The 11356-nt window shown below is 33.1% G+C and overlaps 2 protein-coding genes across 3 annotated transcripts; one reads left to right on the top strand and one right to left on the bottom strand.

The window, feature by feature from the left end:
- The first annotated feature begins 2091 nt into the window (after positions 1-2091).
- Positions 2092-6810, top strand: mcat (malonyl CoA:ACP acyltransferase (mitochondrial)). Its single transcript, NM_001045043.1, has 4 exons — positions 2092-2701; positions 2802-2889; positions 4344-4561; positions 6370-6810. The coding sequence occupies exons 1-4, from the start codon at positions 2324-2326 to the stop codon at positions 6778-6780; spliced, it is 1095 nt and encodes a 364-aa protein (NP_001038508.1). The 5' UTR covers positions 2092-2323; the 3' UTR covers positions 6781-6810.
- Positions 6811-6845: 35 nt separating this feature from the next.
- Positions 6846-10381, bottom strand: bik (BCL2 interacting killer). Of its 2 annotated transcripts, none has more exons than NM_001045038.2 (6): positions 10332-10381; positions 10208-10236; positions 9038-9138; positions 8492-8632; positions 8297-8408; positions 6846-7252 (listed from the first exon to the last, which is right to left on the bottom strand). In NM_001045038.2, the coding sequence occupies exons 3-6, from the start codon at positions 9130-9132 to the stop codon at positions 7136-7138; spliced, it is 465 nt and encodes a 154-aa protein (NP_001038503.2). In that variant the 5' UTR covers positions 9133-9138; positions 10208-10236; positions 10332-10381; the 3' UTR covers positions 6846-7135. The 2 variants fall into 2 exon arrangements, with proteins under 2 accessions (NP_001038503.2, XP_005164813.1); XM_005164756.3 differs by having other exon boundaries at positions 7118-7252; positions 8297-8405.
- Between the last annotated feature and the right edge of the window lie 975 nt (positions 10382-11356).

Here is an 11356-nt window from a genome sequence, read left to right as displayed (position 1 = left end):
AAAAAAAATACTAAAAAAAAAAACTCCAGGATTGAGACCGAGGCGCAGTATTTCCAATGCAACATCGTCTGCTTTTGGATGGGCGGCGGGTGGAGGGAGGAACAAGTGTCAACTTAAAAAGCCTTAAATAAAAGTGGTGCAATTTTGTATAACCGAGCATCTGTAGTTTAATAAATTGGATTGCCATGCAAGGGCTCACAAGAAGCCAGTTTTGCCACTTGAATGTTTTGTGTATTGTTTGAGCATTTTCTGTCAGTCCAATAAACAAATTAAAACATTTAACTTATGTTACGTTTAACCACGGTGGCACATTTGCTGCAAAAGTTATTATTATCTGAGTAAGGCCGGATGGAAAAAAAATGGACTGGTTTCTTTGGAGGGAAAAGAAACTGGATGACGGGTGTCTTTCACTTCCTAGAAACGTAATGGATGGGTTTTGCAAGATGAAAAATGATTGGTGTTATATAGATGTACTCCAGTGTTTTTTTTTTTTTATATCCACAGATGATATGTTCAGATGCTGTCTGGTGTATAACCTGTGATTTCAAAGCTTACGTCTTTAAAGAATACACTGTCATTTAGTAACACTTGTCACAAACAATTAATAATAGTCATAATAAATTCTATATAAAAAAACATATACATCACAAAGTTGACAGAAATATATTATGTGTTTTATATATATATATATATATATATATATATATATATATTGCATTGCTATTGTAATTGTTTATTACAGATTACAGAAAGATATGAAATATTATTTAAAAGTTCATTATTTATACAACGATGGTGACCATGTTATTTTATGTTTGATTTCTGTCCTTGAATACTGTATAAAAATATTTGTATATCCATTTTTTAGTAATGGTAGGTATTCTATATTGGTGCAATTCAACAAAACAAATTTATTAAACAGATATATTTATTAAATAATATTTTAGTCACAAAACATCATTAGAAATGGAAGATAATAGAATTAAATTCATGCAAAATATTGGGGAAAAAAATTACCAACTACAACGTTTCAAGGAAATTTTATATATTTTTTGTTTCTCTTGATTTTTGCTATTTTTAAAAATTGTATAAAATATTTTTCCCAAAGATAAATTTGGGCTACTAATTTTTGAACTAGATTTGGCCTCAAGACTGACTATAATATTGTATAAATATTATATTGTAAAGCTTCCTATAGAAAACCTTAGTTTAAATGAGAGATTTGTTGGGAGGTGTAAATGCTGAGCACTGTGTATATGCTTGTCATTTATTATATTTTAGGCAGATGCACTGCAAAGAAAATGACTTGGTCATCCTAATCGATCTAAATGAAAGAAATCTTTCCAAACAGAGCTATTCAAACCATCAGGTGAAGGTATATTCATATCACAATATATATTGCAGCAAAACAAAATATTGCTATGTCAGATTTGTATGTGTGTATGTTTATACGCGCACACACACTTCGTTTTCATGAATTATTTTACATAATTGAGAAGCACATGTTTGGAAATTATTAATATTTATAAAATCACAATTGTATTATATTATTACATCATCCTTTGTGTGTGTGTGTGTGTGTGTGTGTGTGTGTGTGTGTGTGTGTGTGTGTGTTTATTTTTATTTATATAACATTTCTATATTGATTTATATTTATTAATGTGATTGTTTATTAATATGTATTACACATGTAATTCATTATATTAATCACATTACAGTTTGAATAACGTTGGTATTGTTATTAATTTGTTTAATGACTTTTCAAACTAATTAAAATCGTAAATAATTGTGTAATGCAAGAAACAACCAAAATCTAAAATGTAACTGGTCAATATAAATATAGGCCTGGCCTACTTAACCATTGCTTAAGATAAACGCTTTAAACAACTGTATTAAAAGAAACGAAAAGACAACTTACCTTGTCTATTTTCCCGTGAAATTTAGCGACTTATTATTGTTTATGGCCATTAATAATACATATTTAGATACTGTAGAACTGTATATTCAGTCGAACATAGACTATTGCCTCCAATACAGTAGATGCCGCTGTACCTTTTTTTCACCGAAAATATACAAGAATCGAAGAAAATAAACCCACACATGACATGTGAGAAGAAACACAACTGTGCCAATATAAGTTTTAATATGGATTTGGTCGTATATATCACCTAATAAAATAATGAGATCGCAGAAAAGCCGTACAGTTTTGTGCCACATGTGCGCGCGCTGACTTCCTGTCACGCTTCCAAACAGACAGATTTCCGATTGACCTCCTCAAAAACAGTCTATGATTTCTGTATAACGTTATTTAATTTATTTCACGATGAATCTCAGCGTGACTCTTAGGTCCTATAGTAGAGCTCGTGTGTGTCGGAATAAAGCGACTGTCTCGGTTTACAGAAGACTGTCAGATGCTCCTGAAGAACCTCAGTCCGTGAAAATACGCAGAGCTCCGGGGAATGCGACCATCCTGCTGTTCCCCGGGCAGGGCAGTCAGTTCGTCGGTATGGGGAGAGGATTGCTAAAGTATGGAAATGTCAAGGAGATGTTTTCTGTCGCTCAGAAGGTGCTAGGTTATGACCTGCTGTCTCTGTGCTTAAATGGACCAGAGAAAGACCTTATGAAGACTGTTCATTGTCAGCCTGCGGTGTTTGTCTGTTCTCTGGCTGCTGTGGAGAGACTCAACCATGAAAACCCTGCTGTAAGTTACAGTATATGCTATTATACTGCAGTAAGTCTATTAGGACTGGCTGTTGTAAATGTGTGGATGATGTAATATTAATATAAACTCTTCTTTTTAGGCTATTGAGAGCTGTGTGAGTGCTGTAGGTTTCAGTGTTGGTGAATTTGCAGCTTTGGTATTTTCTGGTGCAATGAACTTCGCTGAAGGTAAATTTTTTACAAAAATTAGTGCTTTTTGAATTGTATTTTTTTGCAAAAAGCTTGGTCATTTATCACCAAAATCAAAAGGAAAAATTGGTATGTTTGATCAAAGTATTATCTGTATTTTATGATGCATTTTTTGTTTCATAAAGTCAGGCATAAAGCTTCTGGACATTTAATTGCCTTATTACTATTAAGCACAAGCAAAGTTTATACACAGTCTAGACTATTGTGTTGTTATTGTAAATTACTTTTTAATAGTTTATTGAAGTAACACAGGCATTAAATATAAATCTTTACCCCAGAAATAATAGGTCCTATCTGATATTCGTCTCTAATTTAAGTCATTCTCATATTTATATTCTTTGACAACAATGTATTTACATTGTGATGTTATTTTAATATTAATACTGGAATAATATTGAGGACAATTCAAAGTAAATAATGTAAAATATTGGACCACAAGCTTGCAATTTAAAAAAGGAATTTAAAATTATTTTATATATAGACACTTGCACAGTTGTCAACATTTGAAGTGGATCAAAATCTTTAATCAAAGTTGTTCTAAAACTCTTCAACAACACCCATTTTTGTCTCAAGACTATTTGGAAAAGCTTTTTTGATGTTGTCTTATATATATAATTTTAAAAATCATATGTAGTGATATGTAATTGATCTATAAAGTAGCAAATGTTTTTTGATATACTATTTTACTTTTGAATAAAAAATATTGCTTAATCTTTACAATATTGAGAATTTTGGAGATGTCACACTAGGGTATGAATGCACAAATGGAAGTATGCTAAAGGACTTTTAATTTGTCAGTAACCTGGGTTAAGCGCTTCCCGTGAACTGTATGCCATTACAAAATCAGCACGTTTAAGGTCTGTTTTCTTTAAAAATCAGCGATCTCCACTGGAGTATTATCTGCTATTAAGTGGTTCTCAGATTGTACAAGTACAGCATTAAATTACATTTTCCCCGCCATGCCTTTAAAATATGAACATTTATTTTACCCCTGTATATTCAATTGATCTGTTGCGCTAGCCTGCCGATTCTGACAGGTGCGTGCGAGTAAACGGCTTTTTGTCTTGTTTTACGCTTGAGCAACTAAATGAATGCTAAAGTCTATTTAACTGATTGTATTTTAATTACATTACAACATTGATGCTGTAAAAAAGCCATATTAAATGGAAAAAAGTTACATTAATCATTCACAGGAAGTTTATCGGTATGGGAAGAAACACTAGGTCCGCATATACCCTATAATCTCATAATTAAATATATACATACCTATCATTTTTATTGTGTAAAATACTGTTATTGTTTGTATTGTTTTTGATAGTTAAGGCAATATATGACCCGAGAATATTATTGAAAAATTTTAGGACATCCAGAAAGATCAGCTGATCAGCTCCATTTGATCAGCTTATCACAATAGTGCTGTTTTCTGCCTGCAGCTTTGTTTGCGGTGAAGGTGAGGGCAGAGGCGATGCAGAAGGCCTCTGATCAAGTGTCCAGTGGCATGTTGTCTGTGATAGGTCGACCTCAAGCCCACTACAAACATGCCTGTGTCCGAGCTAGAGAGCACTGTGTTTCTCTTGGGATCCAAGACCCTGTGTGCTCCGTCGCCAACTACCTTTTTCCAGACGGGAGAGTCATAGCTGGACACAAAGAGGTATCATGTGAAATGTAAAATATAGTAAGCTATTATAAAAATCTAATATAAATAGTATTTGGTTATTTAACTGTCAAGACCAGAAAAGTGCTTCAACCCTTTACTGGGCGAAAAACAAATATAATAGCCTCTTTGACTTTGGTTACAATATAATTTTTTTAAAGTCATAAAAAGTCTGAAGGTCTTGTAATAACCCTCAGTAACACTCCTGAGTTTCCTAATTAATATTTAATTGAGTGCCCTAAAAGGGATTCTAAAACTAAATGCTAAATTTTTTGCAATACAAATCATGTTTTGTTAATCAGCTAAAAAATAATTTGAATAATGCCATTCATTTCAAGCAGATAAAACATGCTCAATGCACACAAATCATAATGACTGATACAGAATGAGAGACGCATTTTATTGTTTGCATTGCAATTTCACACACACTGCTGTATATTTGCACTTTAAAGGCATTTATTTAGGAATAATTGAGTGCTACTGTAGGAGTTTTTAGTAGTTTCATTGTTATAATAAAATACTGTTAAATTTAGTATATTTGAGAGAAATAAAATGCTTGTTAATAATATAATGTAATTATGTGTTAATAACATGTTTATAAAGCAAATATTGTACGTTACTTTGGTCAACTGGTTGCCTATTATAATTTTTTAGGGCTACAAAAGCGAATCGATTACTAAAAGCGTTGGCAATGATTCGTTGTGTCGTGTCGTGCGACGTAGAGACGATTTGATTGTTAAAAAAAAGCTTTAGTTGAGCGCGGAGCAGAGTGAACGCGCTCTGCCTCTCTCGCACACTGATGCCAGCAGATTTTGGCACCTCATAGACAAGACGAAGCAAAAAAAAAAAAACAGCCTAACGTTAGAAATATCTGTGCGACCCTAGTCTTCCAAGGTAGGGGAGCATTTCACACTAAATAAACTATTTCCAGTCCAAATATATATAAAAAAAAACTTAAATCAAGACTAGGCAATAAAAACGGCAAAAGAAAATGAAGTGATGCTTAAAACTTCTGTTTGAGATTATATCTCATTAAGATTACTTTTCTTACCCCATTGGCAAAAAGTATGTTTTAAGCAAACAATCACTTAATTTTGAGGTGGGTTTTTCAGAAAACAAGACATAATTTCTTATGCTAATTGATGTGTCCAGTATGTGTCTTGATTTAGGATTTTTTTGTAGATATTTGGATTAAAAACAGGACAAAACTACTAAGTTTATTTTATTATTATTATTATAACAGCTCAGGGATGTTCAAGGACAACATGTGTGTGCACTTTCTAAAGATTTTAGTTCTGTTATTGACTAAAGGGTTGGAAATGAATGCGTTTGGGTTTTTTTTCTTCCTAATTCATCGAGTAATAAAAAAATTAATCGACAGATAAATCGATTATTAAAATAGCTGTTAGTTGCAGCCCTATTTATTTTATTTTTTTTTACATATTTTTTCAATGTTAATTTGTACAATTTGAATTAAAATGGAAATGAAGCTAGTGACAACCTAGGAAGTTTTGGGTGTGTGTAATTTTTTGCTGTGTACACACATTCAAATATAAAATAAAAAGGCATTAAAGGTCCAGTGAAATTAAAAAAAAAAAAAAAAAAGTTTGTGATGTTATTAAAACAACCATATTAGCAGATTTTTTTAAAAAGGAAGGGGCTACTATATCTCCCCCCCTCTTTTCAGGTTTCAGTTGAGATTACGTCTCAATCGTAAACATCGAATAAAAACTGTGCATTTTAAAGCACTTTATCGGACCATTAATACAGGAATATTCCTATTTAACCATAATTCTCTTACACAGGCTTTGGATTTTCTTCAAGAACGTTCCAAAGAGCTGAATTTCATGAGAACTCGACTGCTGCCGGTCAGCGGGGCCTTTCACACCTCACTGATGGAGGCGGCAGTTGAGCCTCTGAGAGACGTCCTCAGAAAGATTGAGGTGCGGCGGCCGGAGATCTCGGTGCACTCCAATGTGGACGGCAAACGTTACATGCATGACAAGCACATTCGCAATCAGCTGGCCAAACAATTGGTGTCTCCGGTGAAATGGGAGCAGACGCTGCATGAGATTTACCAAAGAGCCCAAGGACAGGAGTTTCCTCACACATATGAGGTGGGACCTGGTAGACATTTGGGCTCGATGCTACAGAAGTGTAACATGAAGGCTTTCAAGAACTATACACATGTAGATGTTGCATTAGCTGAGGATTGATTTGCTTATGTGCAGTTAAACTGGTATATTTCAGATAAAAATGCCAAAAAAAATAAGCCAAAGCATTTGTTTTTTTAAACATTTTTTATTGCATTTGGTGTTTTGGAAAGTCCAGCTTCCTTTAGTAGAACTTTTATAGGAAGAGGTAATAATTCATTGGCCCAATTTTCCAGAAATAGACCCAACAAATAAACAAACAAAGAGAACAGTCTTAAACTTCTTGCAAAAATTTACTTCATAGTTATAAAAGAGAATGCAAAATAAGCGATTTCTTTAAAAAACAAAACAAAAATTAAAATAAAACAGGATTGGTTAAATTTGAGCCAAAGACCAGCTCTTGACCCCTCTGTCACATTCAGCCTTCATACTCATTCCAGTTTACAAGGAAGATAGACACAGTGACCAGTAGTAAAGCAGATGCCAGGGTGTATGTAGTGCTGCGAGACCAGTCAGAAACATGCAAGTTGGACACCTGAGGAAAGATTGAAAAAAAATATGAGTACTTTTAAAAAGTTGTTTTTTAGTCGCATATACATTTATGAATTATACATTTCTAGAAATACAGTTAATAAATTTAATAACTGTTTTTCTAGTTAAGAACCACACTAAAGGTTTGTACTGTGATATTGATATTGTGCTTTTTTAAGAAAAAATAATGCAAAAAAATAAAAATAAAACGAGTAGAAATACTGTCCAAAAGGGATTTTTCAGTGCAAAAGAGAAAAATTCCCTCTTTTTATTTTGCAACAATAAAATGATCAAATGTAATGGAAAGAACAATTATAATCAGGCTGTTCTCCGCCTAAAGAAACAGCAATCCACAAACCTTGTAACAAAGCTAAAATCCAAGAATATTTAGAATAATAATAAATGTTTACAAAACCTAAGGAGATTTCTGAAAAACTTGTACAAGTCGTTGTGTAAAAATAATAATACATGCTCAGATGATCAGGAAATTAAGCATTTTTTGGTAGTATATAGTTGTTGAAATCTATGAGATTCGAGTTGGATAAACCAATTGCAGAGAAGAGATTCTAGACACAATCTCAAATCTTAAAAATAACTAAAGTCCCGGTCCAGACAGTTTCTTAAATGAGTTCTATAAGGCTTTTAAGGACACCATTACTCCATTATTAGTTAATGTTTACTACTCAGCCTTCTATACAGGTACTCTGGCCCCTTCTTGGAATGACTCAACAATAGTGGTCATTTATAAAGAAGAGAAAGAACATTTTAAAATGTTACAAAATAGTACTTTCCATCAAAGACATAATAACGGTAATAATAATAATTATTACTATTATCATTATTATTATAAAAACCAACTATGCCATAGCAGTAATAAACAGCATGGTTATTCTTGTATTTTTTATCTTGTAAGTGCAGCTAAAGAACATACCAACTCCAAACTTTCAAACAGTGCTGTAGACTGGATTACAGTCTGTGTAACCAACATAACTTTTTTCATTGACTGATACATGTCTATTTTCAGACACAAAATAAACATTGTCCTTACCCAAGCTGCCCACTTTCTAGCCTCCTGACAGCCATTTTGAAGCTGTGGAAGCAACCAGGACGTCCTGAATATCGGCATAATCTTAGACCCCCAAAGATTAGCGAGGATTCTTCTTAAAACATTAAAAGAAATTCACACTCAATCAATACTGCCATATGCATTGCTTTAGGCACATTCATGTGACTGTAAACTCACCCAGAGAACACTCTCCTACTTAGGACATAAGGATAAATCCCGAAATTCAGGTTCTGCCATGGGACAGGCGGTTCTTGGCGCCATTTATTGTCCATTTCGTCCCCTATTTGAGCCAGCTGTCGTCCGATAGTCTGGGTGACTCTGATATTTGGATTTAAAAAAAACAGTTATTGTGGAAATGGTTTGAATATCATATCATTTCTATTGTTCAATATAATATTTATATTAAACTAGTGTTGTTATGTATACATGAATATTTTATTTATATAAATATTTATTTATTAATAGAATTTTTAAAACATGTTTTAACACATTTTAATCTGTGTTTAATCGTTTTTCTTATTTTTTCTCTTTATTTCATGTTTTATATATATATATATATATATATATATATATATATATATATATAATTTATTTTTTATTTTTTTGAGAGCGAGTAATTGTACAGAGTACACTCAGTAAATATTATATAAATACAAATTACTTTTTGGGGATGCAGTTAAGGTGATAAATCTTTTGACAGAATTGATCTAAACAAACAATTACCTCATATTGAATGCATAGAGATTACTGTGGTCAACCTCAGCAGGTCCAGCCTGCAGGGTTGTGGCGTTTTTCTGCTGTCTAGTTTCTTCCACCATTGTGTCCTGCAAGGTGTGAGATCATATTGATGAAACTAATTCATCCATTCATTTGCCTACTGTATATTCCACTTTTCCACTTCCTTTCTCAGCTGCGGTTCTTGATTTTGTTTGTGTGGAGCAAGAGGACTTTGTTATTTCGCCCTGCCCTCTTTTTTTTTCGTGTTGCCTCACGTGACTTAATATTTTTTCAACGAACTAGTATCGCTCTGTAAACACACAGAGCATGTGATCTGAGGACTTTGGGTGTGGCTTTTTTTGTGTCTGTTGCTGCCATAGTGTTCCAACATGACATCACCTCTCATACAATGGTGTTTTGAAAAACACCTGCAGCCATAAACACAACTTCCTGCAATGCTAGAGGGCTCTGGTCTCTGTGGAATTAAAAAGAGGAAGGACGTACACAGCTCAGAATACTCTAGAAAGATGACTCAGTCCTTACCGTGGGCCTTACTTTCACTATTGTGATGATTAAGATTCATCTCGGTTATTGATAGTGTAAATAGTGCGTTTATGGTTCATGGGGGTTTAGCAAATGAAAAACAAACGCTTTTATTCTCCTTCATGTGACTGTTGAAAACATCAGGTCTAATGCAAATCTTCATTCAAATCAGCCAAACTGCTAAAAGCTGGAGTGTTTTTCTGGACTATTACATTAAATGTCGAGGGAAAAGTTAGTTCCTTTAATGAATGTTGTGTTGTTAATCAACACAAGAAGTATTGTGTCAAAATAAACTGTGACGCAGAAATGTTTCAGAGAGCTCGATGAGTTCTGAGATCAGAAGATCTAACTTGATTACTTTCACTTAAAGTCTGTTCAGCATCTGATGTTTATCAAAACATTTTTTATTTTATTTAAATAGAAGTTCATCTCTAGATACCAAGAAAATTCAGTTTTTACATTTTTTCCAAAGACATGCTACTTAAATAATATATTTACTAAGATAAAACATTAATATATTACAAAGAATCCTGTTTCTATCATCACCTTACATGTATTTACAGTCAGCAGTGTTTCCATTTTGCTTGATAACAAAGGACAGGTGTATAATGGAAAACAAAAGCAAGATCATACCTTGTTTGTAGATTAAAACGGACGCCGCCCTGCAACATTTCAACATAGACGTTTGTGTTAAAGTCAGCTTGATCAAAATATGAATGATGAAAAATGAAAGGAATGAGCATTTTGGGTAACTTACAGCAGCGTCCTTTAATCTGCGTGTGTTGCTGTGATGTGTCTCAGTACAGTGATTACCTGCAGCCACGCCTGCAGGGTTTACACTCAGGAAGAAGAAGCTGCTGCTGCTGCTGCTGTCGCTTTCTTTCTGACCTGTAGAGGACAGTAAAGCAGCTGAGAGCACTGCATTTGTTCATTACTTACACACTCATGTGGGTTTGTTACCTCATGTCAGGTCTGTAGCCAGCCTGGTGAAAGGGAGGGTTCTTTTTTTTTTGTCTCCTTTTCTATTTAATTATGAGGTTTAAATACTGCATAAATACTGAAAGCTGAATTAGCTTGTCAGATGGTCATCATAACCACACGTTTTGATGTACCAAAAACATTTCTTAAGGATTTAGAATAGAAATTTGAAAACTATATTTATTTTTTAATGCAAATTTATCACATTATTATTATTATAAAACAATCGGAAGTGGTTTTAAGTGGAGTGGTTTTAAATTATAAACTGTAGCTTATTTTCGTTTATTAGGCAAATAGCGAACTGACCAGCACATTCAACCTTTCTCTGTCAGAATTTGAATTAAAAAATTATTAAAACATAGTAATAATAATTATTCATTTATTAATTTTTCTTCTGGTTAGTTCCTTATTTATCAGGGGTTGCCACAGTGGTATGAATCACCAACTATTCCGGCATATGTTTTAAGGCATATATTTTACCCTTCCAGCCAGATTTTCCTTGTAAAAAAGTACATTTAAAAAAATCTTGGATAACAACATTAGCCAATTAATTTAATTTAAAATACAATTAATTTAATATGGGCTGCTGTTGGTGTTTTACAACTTTTATTGGTCAATTTTTGTTTCAATAATAAGGTCTAAGATTTACAATTAAAGTCACTTGCAAAATGTTTTCTCTATTAGAAAACAATAAACTTGCGGAAGATGACTTTACTTGGTCTTAAAGCCTTTTTTGATGTGTTTCCTAAATTTATCATGGCATAGCAAACAAAATAGAAATGAGCTCAGGTATGGGACAAATTC

Source organism: Danio rerio, chromosome 4, assembly GCF_049306965.1.
Source record: "Danio rerio strain Tuebingen ecotype United States chromosome 4, GRCz12tu, whole genome shotgun sequence".
In the NCBI taxonomy this organism is placed as follows: Eukaryota; Metazoa; Chordata; class Actinopteri; order Cypriniformes; family Danionidae; genus Danio; species Danio rerio.
The sequence above is the reverse complement of the archived record's forward strand: the minus strand, read 5'-3'. Positions and strand labels throughout refer to the sequence as shown.

Excerpts from the sequence above, each read along its gene's own strand:
- bik (NM_001045038.2), bottom strand. The coding sequence starts at position 9,132 with ATGGTGGAAGAAACTAGACAGCAGAAAAACGCCACAACCCTGCAGGCT. Across the intron at positions 8,409-8,491 it reads AGTAGGAGAGTGTTCTCTGG|AAGAATCCTCGCTAATCTTT; the intron begins GTGAGTTTACAG and ends TAATGTTTTAAG. Across the intron at positions 7,253-8,296 it reads CTAGAAAGTGGGCAGCTTGG|GTGTCCAACTTGCATGTTTC; the intron begins GTAAGGACAATG and ends ATCTTTCCTCAG.
- mcat (NM_001045043.1), top strand. The coding sequence starts at position 2,324 with ATGAATCTCAGCGTGACTCTTAGGTCCTATAGTAGAGCTCGTGTGTGT. Across the intron at positions 2,702-2,801 it reads TCAACCATGAAAACCCTGCT|GCTATTGAGAGCTGTGTGAG; the intron begins GTAAGTTACAGT and ends TCTTCTTTTTAG. Across the intron at positions 4,562-6,369 it reads TCATAGCTGGACACAAAGAG|GCTTTGGATTTTCTTCAAGA; the intron begins GTATCATGTGAA and ends TCTCTTACACAG.